A 13,968-nucleotide genomic window follows, 5' to 3' on the forward strand; every position below is an offset into this window, starting at 1 on the left:
ATTTCAACCATACAAAAATAAGTTCCTTTCAAATTTACTTACATTAAATAAAATTATGTTTAGCAATGAAAAAGCTTGCCTCTTGGAGCCTGAATCTATCTAGGTTTTGCCAGTGAAAATGATAGTGGCACTCAATTTACCTCCCACAGAATCATTTCAGGAGCAGCAGACAAAGCGGCTGCAATTTTAAGTGACAGGATTCTGCAGGTGCAGAGGGTTAATTGACAAGACACAAAGTTTCACACTTGCACTCTTCCAGACTCCAGCAATCTGTGGGAACAGAGGACAGTTGCACCCTTAAGCTTAAAAATCACACAATGCCAGGTTATAGTCCAACAGGTTTAATTGGAAGCACACTAGCTTTTGGAGTGCCACTCCTTTCTCAGGTGGTTGTGAAGGAGCGGCGCTCCGAAAGCTAGTGTGTTTCCAATTAAACCTGTGGACTTTAACCTGGTGTTGTTTGATTTTTAACTTTGTACACCCCAGTCCAACACCGGCATCTCATGACCCTTATGCTTCACTTTGTAGGCAATACTCTGTATGACATGAAGCGTGTGAATGCTTGGAGCCAAGGATGCTGTTATGAATTGAAGTGAATTGAATTGAATTGAATTGAGTTTATGGTCACGTGTACCGAGGCACAGTGAAAAGCTTTGTCTTGTGAGCAATACAGGCAGATCACAGAGTTAAGTACCATAGATAAGTAAATAATAGGTAAACAGTGACAAAAACAAAAAAACACAGGTACAGGCGAATGTTAAGAGATTGAGTCCATTCGGTATTCTATCAACAGTAGGGTAGAAAATGTTTCGAAACCAGCTGGTGTGTGTGTTCAGGCTTCTGTACCTTCTCCCTGATGGTAAAGGTTGTAGAAAAACATTGACAGGGTGGGATGGATCTTTGAGAATGCTGGCGGCCTTTCCTTGACAACGGGCCTGGTAGATGGATTCTATAAATGGGAGGTTGGCCTTTGTGATGGTCCGGGCCGAGATCACCACTCTCTGTAACCGTCTCCAAACTTGAATGGTACAGTTGCCAATCAGGTAGTGATACATCCAGACAGAATGCTCTTGATGGCACACCTATAAAAGTTGGCAAGGGTATTCGCTGTCATGCCAAATTTACTCAGCTGTCTGAGGAAGAAAAGACATTCTTGGGCCTTTGTAACCAGTGTATCCACATGAAGAGTCCAAGAAAGCTTGTTGTGGATGATCTCTCCTAAGAGCTTGACACTCTCCACTCACTCCACCTCTGTGCTGTTAATGTGTAGGAGGGCAGGAGTAACATTCCGCTGAAAGTCAATAATGAGTTTCTTGGTTTTGCCGGCATTGAGAGCTAGGTTGTTCTCAGTGCACCATTTTTTCAGGTCTTCCACATCCCATCTGTAGTCTGTTTCATCGCCATCTGAGATTCGACCGACTATGGTGGTGTCATCAGCGAACTTGTAAATGGAATTAGTCTGGTATTTGGTGACGCAGTCATGGGTATACAGTGAGTACAGTAGGGGGCTGAGTACACACCACTGGGGGGCTCCATTGTGGAGTGTTAGTGAGGATGAAATATTGTTCCTAATCTTCACTGATTGTGGCCTGTGGGTCAGGAAACTGAGGATCTAGTTGCAGAGAGTGGGACTTAGTCTGAGATCACTAAGTTTAGTAATTGGTCTCGAGGGGATAATAGTATTGAAAGTTGAGCTGTAGTCAATGAGTAGGATTCTTACGTAGCTGTTCTTGCTTTCAAGATGTTCTCAGGAGGCATGAAGGGCAAGTGATATGATTCATTCATTTTTAAGTAATCAAGAACCACAACACAATTCAACCGCACTGTGTTGGATGTCCAGTTGTCTCTACTGTGACAAGAGCTATTTGTGTGATCGGACACACAGAGGAAATATCATCAGCTGAGAGAATGGTGGGAAAGCATCCTGACACCCTTCTGCATGCAGCAAAACTAAATGTTGGATGGGAGGGTTCATGTTAGCTTCCAATCCCACTGTCAACTGATGCTCTTAAATTGGTAATTAACTACCACTAAGAGCCTCTCCTCTGCTGCTTGTATTGAACATGCGGGAGCAAGCCAAGCAAAACTAGAAAGGATTCCGGGAGTGAGGGGGGCAGATAGTGGGGGACTCTTATTCAAAAACACTCAGTGCCTTATAAGGGGTCCAGCATCATATACAGGGGAGATGATTACTGCCAGCCCCTACCTTTGCTGCTGACCCTCTGACACATCCCTAGGCAGAATCACAGAATTGGTACAATGTAGAAGAACATCCTTCAGCCCACTAAACTACGAATCCCTCCTGTAACCGCCCGCTGACCTGGGAGTTCCACTATCCTGGGCCTCCATTTGTTGACACCCTGGCAGCAGCCATCACCTCTCCAAATGATAACAGCTGTTGGCTTTTGATTGGTCAGCAGTTCTTGGTAAGCACCACTTTCTGCCACAGTGGTCCTGATCCTGGAAATGGTCTCTTCACTGCTGAATGGCTTGAGGTTCAGCAGGCCTTCCCCAAACAAAGCAGGCATTTGGCAGGAAGGCAAAACAGCTATTGCTTCCACAAGGTTTGGCCCAAACCTGTCTAAATATGTAGGTTGTACTCTTAAACAGGTAAGTATGTCAGTACTGTCTTATTAATCTAAGATACTGTTACCCAGGGATGTAATAATACAAATCTATTGTGATCCTAATTGGATATAGGTTTACATTTTTCTGTTACATGAACACCAAGGCTAATACTACTTGCTATTACAGGGTAAATTGGTTAGTAACTTCTAGTATTCATCACACAGAACAAAATAAATGTGGAAATGCAGGGGTTGCTTTCAGAGATACCCTGCAGCTCCACAGGGTGTGCTATTGTAGTGTTTACTGATAGACGTGGCACTGAAATCACTACAACAGTGTAAACTTAGTATTACGACCAGCTGAGGAAGGAAACCAGATTCCTTCTTTGGGTCATTATGATAAACCTTTTATATACATTTTTTTCCTTTCAGCATGCAGATATCCAACTTCAATTAAAAGGTAGATCACTAGAAAATAAAGGAGCCAAGCACCAAGGTTTTATTGAGTGAAAGAAAGGGGAATTTTTGTATCTAGTAATTCCAATAAACAAAACCAAAAGTAAAATATCGAACACACACATAGGTAAAATTTTAAAAGGAAGAGTATCTGGTATAGGTAGTGAATATAAAGGTAGCATAGTTAAATAGTCATTATAGTCCTTTAGGTATTAAATTATTAATAAAGATGAGCGTTGTTTAATTTTTGGCTTGTGTCCTCAGTGTAGCAGAATCTATGGGTAGCTTTAAGTTCTTGGTGAATGTTTGTTTTCCCATTTTGTTTTCATTGGGTGCTGTATTCTAAAATGATGAGAGAAACAGGACAGAAAAAGATAGCGTTCCGGTTCTTCTTGTCACAAATTTATTTTCCTTTCCTCTGCTTGGCTGCTCAAAAACAGCTGTGGAAATAAAGTTCAGTATATATTTCAGAGTTTAATTCCATTGTCTTTCCAAGATGGCTAATTGGCAGGTGAGCCTTTCATCTTTGAATATGTGAAATTATCATACAGATGAGAGTTAAATAGGAGATGCAAATCTTTTGATGCTGATTGCCATTGCCTGACCTTAATATGTTTAGATAAAAATAGAAATTTCAATGCAGAAGTCTTAATTTATTTCACATGTGTGTGTTGGGGGCTTGCCTCAATCTGTGGTCAGGTGCACTGCAGCCATTTTCAGTCGATGCTTCTTTCTTTTCAAAAACTAATTCAGTTAAGTCAAAGAAAGGTCTCAGGTCTAACAATCAGATGATAGAAGTTAACATTTTAGGGTCCATATTTATTTTAATAGTAACACAAGGGTAAAATTCACTAGTCTCACATGAAATACTGATGACAAAAATGGGTCTAATAGATTTTTAAGAGCGCGATAGATAGTTACAATTTAATCATTTTGCTTGTCCTGAAAATATATTTTTACAAGTGTGGAATTTCATTACTTCTGGTATAAAGTAGTGATGCAGACTTTTCTAAAAAATGAAAATTTCAATTTTTACTTTTTCTGTTTTCACTTTTATTCTCTCCATTAATCCCATGTGTATACAAGAATCATTATTTTGCTTTCTATATATTAATTTAAATGCAACATTTATTTCTTGATGTTTAACTTCCATATTTGCAGTCTGCATCTGCCAGTGAGGTTTCTTCAATCTGATTGGCTTAAGAACCTTCCTGCTGCTTTTCCTACTTGTGGACACTGCAGATCTCCTATAGAGGATGCTGCACCTGATCACGTGTAGGTTTGGTAGAAATTATCCCTGACAAGCTCATGCAAAGTGTTTGGCAACTGTACAAGAGGTATAAGCCCTTCCAAAATCTGGAACACCTATTCTACCTTTCGCACATGCCATTAAATGCATAGTCAGGAGAATAATCATGGAGTCACAAAAATGTACAACATGTAAACAGATCCTTCAGTCCAACTCATCCACACTGACCAGATATCCTAAATTAATCTAGTCCCACTTGACCCATATCCCTCTAAACCCTTCCGTTTCATGTACCCATTCACATGCTTTTTAAATGTTGTAATTGTACCAGCCTTTACCACTTCCCCAGCACCTCATTCCATACACCCACCACCCTCTGCGTGAAAAAGTTGCCCCTTAGGTTCCTTTTAATTTTTCCCTTCTCACCCTAAACCTATGCCCTCTCGTTCCCTACTCCAGGGAAAATACCTTGTTTATTTACTCTATTCATGCCCCTCATGATTTTATAAACCTCTATAAGGTCACCCCTCAGCCCCTGACACTCCAGGGTAAACAGCCCCAGCCTACTCAGCCTCTCCCTAAAGCTCAAACCTTCCAAACCTGGCAACATTCTTGTAAATCTTTTCTGAACCCTTTCAAATTTCACAACATCTTTCCGATTGGAGGGAGACCAGAACTGCACAAAGTATTCCATAAGTTAATAACTTCCAGCAAATACAATTTTAGTATTGATGCAAATGATCTGGGTGCGGTTATCACAGTTTCAGCCAGGTAAAATCTCACTTTCTGCATCAGGAGGGAAGAGGCCTTCCACTGCAGGCTGGCAGTGGATTAATAAATATTATTGATGTATGAGACATGACATAATTATGATGTGGAAAAACATGAATTGTGCAATTTTGGGACCACCACAGAAGTTAGTGCCAAGCAGGATCAGGTCAGCAGAGGCCTATGTCAGTGTTTCTTTTTTAATTCTGGCATGGTTCCTTGAAGCTCTGATTCAGAAAGCTAGATGCTCCTTGACCATCTATCTACCCCATCCACCTCCCCAGAATGATTTGCTCTGCCGATATTATTTCTGCAGCTGACTTGATTTCGCGCCCTGACTCTACATTGGGCCTGCTGGGTTTGCTGGGAGTCCCTGAGGTTTATTTTAAAATGAGGCTGTGAGCTAAAATTGTTCAGCTGTCACGCTCAAGCACTGGATGGATTGCTTCCAGCTTCTGCCCTACATCAGTGCCATGTTAGATTGAGACTGTAGGATCCTCTCTGTAGTATTGTCAATCGAGAAACTAAAGATTGAGGGGATGTTTTGTGGGAGCATGCAAAGTAAGATGGCTACCATCAATCAGACTGTGGAGTTTGAGCAGGCCTAAAAACTAGATTGTCATACTTTGCTGCAATACTAAAGGCGGTGGATTCCCCAGCTTTTTTGTGAAGTGTATCAGTCTTCTGGTAAATACACGCCTACACTACAGCATGGCTGATTGCTTACATCTGGCTAAATTGGACCTTGGCTGTTCTTTGCTTCATCAGGTGCTGCTCACTTTTCTCATCCATGACAGCATCAGATAAGGGTATGCCCAAAGGGATGTCATAACTGCTCCTGACTCTAATTAGGAAAACAGGCTCTCAAAAATCTGCCAATAGTCTGACTCCTTCAGAAGCAAATCCAAGTCTGTACAGGCAGAATATAGTGTTTACAGGAATTCTGGGGTCAAAGATGCTTCTGGAATTGTTAATACTTCAGAATTGTTGACAATTCAGGTTTAGGAAGTCCTCACTTCTATTTTACTTAGGTAATCCCAGCAGCAAGTATCTGTATTGTTTAATCATCAATTTTAATTAAACTGAATTTATTGCATGTGTAAAATTATAATGCAGAAGTACAGCAACACTGCTTTGCATGTCAACACAGAAATACAGAGATTGCACAGTACAGAACTAAGCCAGCCAGCCCAACCAGTTTATAACACATTTCTGCTCCCTTCTTACCTCACATATTAATCAGAGCAACCATTTATTCACTTCTTTCTCAGTGGTTATCTAGCTCTCCTTGAATCGATTTATTATGGTAGTTTTATTTTTTACACTCTGTAGTTTGCAACATAATGATTAGAACATAGAACAAAGGAAAATACAGCATAGCAAGAGGCCTTTCAGCCCACCATGTCTGTGCCAACCATGATGCCATTCTAAACTAGTCCTATCTGCCTGCCAATGATCCAGTTTCCTCTATTCCCTGGCCTTCTGATAGGTATTTCCATGTTTTAGTTAGAGTTTTACATGAAGACCTCTGGCCAGTTTCAAAAATCTCAGCTCTGCATGGATACTTTTTATCATTCAATGATTAACACTTACATCTGCTTATTCTGAATATGTGCAGATTGCAAAATATTTTATAGTTCAAACTGTGCATTAACATGAGAGTTCAAAAATAAAAAGGTGTAACTTCTTATTCTGTCCAGGTTTGCGAATTTCTTTGCTTTATTTAGAAAATCTTGACAGGAACTCGAGGTTAGATTATCATTCATTCACTTCGGACATATTACATGGAATAACATAAAATATGTAGCACAGAAATAAGCCATTTGCCCAACTAGTCTATGTTAATATTTATGATCCACTCAAAACGTTTTTTCCATCTAACTCTATCAACAAGCTTCTCTCTCTATTCAGATTCCTCTCATTTGCTTATCTAGCTCCTCCCTTGAAATGGGTCAATACTATTAACTGCAACCACTCCCAGTGGCAGAAACTTCCACCTTCTTACTTGTCTTTGGTTAAAAAGGTTTCTCTGAATTCTCAATTTAATTTCTTATTGATTATCTTTCACTGATTGCTAGTTTTGTTCTTTCACTCAAGTGGAAATCACTCTCTCTTTCTTTACTTTATCAAAACCCTTCATAATTTTTAAGATCTCCATTATATCATTCCTGAGCTTCTGTTTTCAGGAGAATAGAGACCCATCCAGTTCATGCTGTCCTGGCTGCCTTAAGTAAACGGAACAGTCAGGACTTGCTGATTGGATTGCAGAAAAGACCAACTTGTACAAATAGTCCAGGTGAATGACTGTATGGCAGAAAACAAAAAGCAATAACTTCTGTGCAACATTCCTATCAGAAAAGATTTACTTGGTGCAATGCCATGCCACAAAAGCAATGGACAATTCTTTTTACCCACCTCTGTCAGGAGAAAAGAAACGTTTCCTTGAGTTCAGTTAATGAGCAGTAAAAAAGCTTCCATTCACAAAAAGCATCCTGCCCAGATGGCTATCCTGCTTAGTTCTACGAGGTCCTACTTCTGCCCTACTTTCTGGGTTGGAGAACTACAAACATACTACCAGAGCAGCTGGAGGGTCAACACCTAAAAACAGATGTATTGGGGTTAAGACTGATATTAAATTTAAAAAAAACTCAAACCAGATCCCAAATTGCTGTAAAACCACCATCACACTTCCCCTCTGGGTTTAACAGAAACAGCACAAAGAGCAGGTAAAAACAATGACTGCAGATGCTGGAAACCAGATTCTGGATTAGTGGTGCTGGAAGAGCACAGCAGTTCAGGCAGCATCCAAGGAGCTTCGAAATCAACATTTCGGGCAAAAGCCCTTCATCAGGAATAAAGGATGAAGGGCTTTTGCCCGAAACGTCGATTTCGAAGCTCCTTGGATGCTGCCTGAACTGCTGTGCTCTTCCAGCACCACTAATCCACAAAGAGCAGGTTCATTCCTAGGAGATAGATTCGTAATTTAAATATTTGAGTTAGGCTGACAATCTTTGAATTGTTCTGTTTTACTTGCATACCAGGAGCCTACCAAGTTCCTGAGGCCTCAGGAAACCCAACAGCGGACAATAAGAGATGAGGGCAGCTTTGAGAAGATATTTGTTTTTAAGCACTTCTGTGGACCAGGAGTGGAAGTCTTTCAGTTATCCAATCTTCATCACACAAGGAATGTTATCAAAACCTTCTCATATCAAACTCCTAGAATCGTACATGTCCCTCCTGGATCAGGGATTGGATCACCACAACAGGATTAATCCCTCTTTCATTTTGGTGAGATTCAGATGTCCCCAATAAGGACTGGAAACCCATCTTAAGGAAACACATTAGACCATCCACCTTAAATTCCTCTGTTCCGCCCGTATGCATCATGTTCAGACATTCCACTCCCCCGACAGCACTGAGGTTCCAACTCACTCCTCCTACCTCAAGACTGAGCAATCTTCCTGATGATTTAGTTATGATTCGGGCTGAACTAGTATAGTCCCACAGGATTCACCAGGGTCAGGCTGAATTCCAGGCAGAAACTTTTCAAGAAAAAAGTGGCACAAAAAGTTTTTATCTGAAATTTCATCCACCTCTCCCCATGCATGCACCCACAAAACTTGCCTATATAACCTGTCCCTGTACTTTCGAAGTCAATGACACTGACATAACTGAAAAGAAAGTACCACACACAGAACTCATAATAAAGACCTCCATCTCTTTTCAATATATGCTCACTATAAATTGCTGCTAAAACGAGAAATAAGTCATTTCTGGGCCAGCCCATGCTCATTAAACAGATGCTTTATGGCAATGCCTTGAAGCAAACACAAGGTGTTTCTTCATGCAAAACCAATATGCTCTTTGATGAAGAAAAGGCAGTGGATCGACTTGAAATCAAATTCCTCTTGGCAACAGTAAAGTCTTCGTTCAACATTAAGGAGGTCAATAACTATTCACACTTTGCATCCAGGGTCACACAACACTGGGGAACCAGGGGTGAGAATGCTTTTTTTCATTGCCCTAACTACATATTCTCTAGATATGTGCATCAGAGTGAACATGGATATCCAGAAAACACAGGCAGGAAGAATAAAAACAAAATATGCTGATGACATAATGCAACAGACAATTGTACGACAATTCTGTGTGTGTGTTAAGTGCCAAGCATTACCCACTTTTAAAATAAATGCTGCTTTGAAATAAAAATGAAAGGAATGTGATATCAATGCATTAAGTATTTCAGGGCTAAGTGTGAAGATTTGAAGGTTGCTGGGTCTTTTTTTCTGAATCTCCTACAATCCAACCTATATACTATTCAATACAGACAATATACAATTCATACACATTCAACTTATATATGACTATGGATGAACTGGATGATCCATACACTACTGAAGTCTAGGTCTGAGGCATTCAAGTGGGTGAACCTGACCTATACAGGAAATCTAGGTACAATCTTTGCAAAGCAGCTCAAATAATCAAGACTCAATACCAGTCTAAACTAGACTCTCAGACTAACCATATGAACACACATTGACTACGGCAAGGCTTTCATGTTGTCACTGGCTACAAAACAAAGTTGAATAGAATCACTGACAACAATGCATCCCTCCCCAATGCATTCCACTTTGGTTTTGAACAAAAGGTCATGGAAATGATGTCACCTGCCTCGACGGCCTTGGGTGCACCTGTACCCAAATTCACCGCTGCAGACATCATATCGGCCTTCTTAAGCATGTATCCACAGTTCCTCGGAGTAAATATCACCACCTATTTATCCTGGTCCATCCACGTTGATGCTACAGTCAAGAAAGCACACCACCGTCTCTACTTCCTCAGAAGGAAATTCAGCAAGTCCACAATGACTCTTACCAATTTTTATAGGTGCACTATGGAAAGCATCCTGTCCAGATGCATCACAGCATAGTATGACAACTGCTGTGCCCAAGAAAGCAAGTAATTACAGAGTTATGAACACAACCCAGTCCATTAAGAAAATCAGCCTTTCTTCCATTGATTCTGTGTACATTTCCTGCTGTCTTAAGAAAGTAGTCAACATAATCAAAGACCCCTCCCACACTAGTTATATTCTCTTCCACCCTCTTCCTTCAGACAGAAGATACAAAAGTTTGAAAACACGAATCAACAGATTTAAGAACAGTTTCTTTTCTGCCATTGTCAGACTTATGAATGGACCTCTCATATTACTATTGGATCATTCTCTGCACCTTTTCTGTAGCTGTAACACTATATTCTGCATTCTGTTCTATTATCCTGATGTACTTAAGGTATGGTTTGGCCAGTTAGCATGCAAAATAATACTTCTCACTGTATCTCGGTACATGTGACAGTAACAAATCAAATCAATTCAAGACTGTACATTTCTGGTTCATTATTGTCTAAACACAGAGTAAATTTATTTTATACAAATTATCTATCATAAGAAAATAGTTCTTACACTCTGACAACGCTGATAATGGTACTTCAATCCGTAAATACTAGGAAATTCCAGCCAGCAACCAGAGCGAGGGCATTTAACACGAGAATGATTCTTGAACTCTTCCTTCCATTTTGCCATCATGCTTCCCTAGAAGTAGAATTGTATTAATAACTCTAAATTTTGTGTGAAATAATCACAGATACAAAAGAGGCCAGCTGAACAGAACTGTTTGAAACTCGATGATGATAAGGTCAACTTTGGCAAAATATTAGATGGTTTCATTATTATTTTTAATGTAGCCAGCAGTTTTGTATAATTTTTAGATTTATCGGTCTTGAAATTCTATTTTTGTTTTGAGAGGTCTGCAGTATTAAGTCAGGGAAATGTTTTAATGGACAGTGAAATGAGGAAAAATCATTTCTATCAGTTTTCCAACTGTGACAAAAGGTGAAATATAAATATAAATATAATTTTTGGAATTTGTATTTCAAACTTTAGCAGGTGGATGTTGGTTTAGCAGGTGGGTCTGTGAAGAATCTGGTGTAATAAGCTTTTAAAAAAAGTCAGTTCAGAAGATACTGGTGTTGGGTTTAGAAATACGGTAGAAAGATTGAAGGCAGTTCATAAAACAAGTCATCTCAGCAAAGGGATTAATTCATGAAATGCAGGTATTTCATAGCTGTACATGTCAAATCACTGTGAAGCATTAGGTCTGGACATCTTTTGCCAATTTGTCTGCCCAGCCATCTTTTCAATGAGCAAATATCTTTCGACTTTACCTTCAGTAAATGTAGGCACTAAGCAAAGACTTATAGTTTACACAAATCTCAAACAGGCATCTTGATTATTCTCTAAGTTATTACTTCTGTTTTGTTTTCTTTACTCTCAGCTTTTCTCTGGCTAAGTCATACTGGCTAATTTCTCCATCTTTTCAGAGTTCAAGCTTTCTTTAAAATTATATTTCCTTATTTTGTTCTCTTTCTCTTCCAATTCTCTTTGTCCAAGCCAAATATTTTCATTTCTTGTCCTCTCTCCTTTGCTTCTAATTCAAATTGTTTTCATTTCCCCTTCTCCCTCTATGTTGTTTTTAGTTGTTGTTTCTAACAATATTTTAGCTTGTTCCAGCTGTGGTATCTCAATTTCAGTTTCCCTCCTTTTAGTTCTCTAATGTTGGTTAATAACTTTAAGCATCTAATCCTAATGAGATTTTTCTTTTACTTCTAAATTCAATTTATCTGCTGTCTCAGATTAACATGAGTTAAATATTTCAAATTGTCCACTATATTTCTTCAAATGCTGGCAAATGGGACTAAATTAGTTTAGGATATCTGGTCAGCATGGCCAAGTTGGACCAAAGGGTCTGTTACCATGCTGTATAACTCGATGATTCTACATAAGGCCATTTTGAAAATCCAATCTGAGCAATAAACATTAATGTCCAGGGCCACTGTGTACCCATTTCTTTAAAAGAGACACCGATTCATCTTAAACTCAAATAATTTAAATCCTTATCAGGAGCCTGTGCTTGTTATGATCCTAGTTGATGTTAAAACTTGCCGAGTTAGGTCTCAGAAAGAAATCTGGCAATTTTCAAAACCAGCAATGTAATTGAAGGGTGAGATGATTGTGTTGTTCAAATCAACAACTGGGTTGTGTCCACTTAAATCTGGGAAAACACATATTACATGACTAAACCATTTGATGGGTTACAATAAGACAATTTGGTATGAATCTGGATGAAAGTAAATTTGTGAATGCAAAAATTACATTTTTGGGCCACACTGTGTGTCATAGCCAAATAACACAGAGAGAACTGAAAATGAGGAAACTTTGCACTTTCCCCTGTCTAAGATGAAATGTGAAATTCTGCGATATATCAATATAAAGGGATTTTATTGAAAGCTTATGTTGAATTTCCCTGCTGTAATGGCTCCTTTGACAAATTAATTGAGAAAAGGTGCAAATTCTGAATGAACAACAGATAGTTGGACGACGTCTGACAACTTGAAAGCTGTTCTGACAACAGCACCGAATTATGAGAAGCCCTTCAAATAGGCTGTTGATGCAAATGAATCTCAATATGGATGTCTTTTTACTACAACATGATGAAATGGGAATTGAATGGTTTGTCAGTTATTTTTTCAAAGAATCTGATTCCATCTCAAAATAAACATTCAACAGTGGAAAAAGACATTGAGTCTATGTTGGCTCCAAATCAATTTAAAAATTCAACAACTCAGAATAAACTATTATTTAGAGAGACTATAATCTGTTTAATTTTGGACAAGATCTTATGGTTATTTTACTGAAGTTTAATACTCCAGCTGTATCATTTAAGAATCAGTCATTTATTTAAAACACAATGTTGTAGCAGACTGTTTGTCAAGAGCATGTGAAAGAATTTGTATGCTGTAAATCAAATGGACTTCTGTAAAATAGGGATAAGAAACTTATTGTGTGCTTAATGTACATATATTATTACTGTTAATATAGCATAGAAATAGTGCAAATAATTTTTGGATGGGAAATAAAAATGCATCTTTATGATACATTTTCATTCTTGTTTTGGGGATGAAGTAAGTAGAGTACAATATCTTTAAATCATTTTCCCATTTTTGATGTCAAAATAGATGCACATGGGTGTTGTTTACTTCTGTGAAATAAATGTTGAAGAATTCTTCTGGGTCAGTGTTTAAATCCAACATTTCATTCGAAAGGAAGTAACTCTGGTGTTAATAGAAAGATGCCTAGACTGTTGTGTTTACAACAGATAGAGTGAACATGTAAGGCATTTGCTTTGTTTTCAGTTCAGAAGAATCTGTTTTCAGTCAGAAGTATCTGGTTTGAGCAAACATTTAAAATTTCAGTTTAGGAGATACTACTGTTGAGTTCAGAAGTACACTTAACCTCTCAAAAGGATTCAGCATAGTTCAGGGAACAAGTCACCTCAGTAGAAGATTTAGTTTGAGAAGCTTTCAAGCCAGGAGAACTTGGTTAGAAATCTATAGGTTAGTAGAACTGAGTAAGTTTAAACTCTCAGATTTGACAAAAGTTTATGTCAGCCAATTTGGAGAGGACTAATTGAATTGTCTCCATACTTCATGGCAAATAAACTGTCAGGAGTCAGTTAAATAGAATTGTCAAGGGCTGGATTATGGGTATAATTTCTCTGGGCTTGAGTTTCTATAACAGGTATTGTCAAGAAAAAGGTTTAGCTATGTTTAGCTATTAGTTTTGCGATTATTTAAACTTCTGTACATGTTTAGATAGCTTAGATTTTTTCTAAACTTCTTCTTTATTTAATAAACTTATATTCTGTTGTTAAAATCTGCAGCCTTGTGTTAATATGTCTCTATGACTAATCATCGCTTTAAACAAACAAAAAAATAAACACAATATTTAATAAACTAGATTTCATTCTGTAATCTGACTTATCCCAAAGGGTCATCTCTGGCATCTTCACACAACCCAAAATTAATGTCCTT

General features: G+C 38.5%; 1 protein-coding gene and 1 long non-coding RNA gene across 6 annotated transcripts in view; one reads left to right on the forward strand and one right to left on the reverse strand.

The window, feature by feature from the left end:
* Nucleotides 1–13,968, reverse strand: part of LOC122560128 (zinc finger protein 512B) — a 106,753-nt gene that overhangs the window by 39,206 nt on the left and 53,579 nt on the right. For all 4 annotated transcript variants that reach the window (XM_043710403.2, XM_087994883.1, XM_043710402.2 and 1 more), the window contains exon 4: nucleotides 10,502–10,630. In XM_043710403.2, the coding sequence (XP_043566338.1) occupies nucleotides 10,502–10,630 (129 nt within the window). The remainder of the gene's footprint in view (nucleotides 1–10,501; nucleotides 10,631–13,968) is intronic.
* Nucleotides 1–13,968, forward strand: part of LOC122560130 (uncharacterized) — a 42,694-nt gene that overhangs the window by 6,456 nt on the left and 22,270 nt on the right. The window lies entirely within an intron of this gene.

This window comes from Chiloscyllium plagiosum, unplaced genomic scaffold (assembly GCF_037043375.1).
Source record: "Chiloscyllium plagiosum isolate Xiang-an unplaced genomic scaffold, Cpla_swu_hap1 HiC_scaffold_15, whole genome shotgun sequence".
NCBI classification, from domain to species: domain Eukaryota; kingdom Metazoa; phylum Chordata; class Chondrichthyes; order Orectolobiformes; family Hemiscylliidae; genus Chiloscyllium; species Chiloscyllium plagiosum.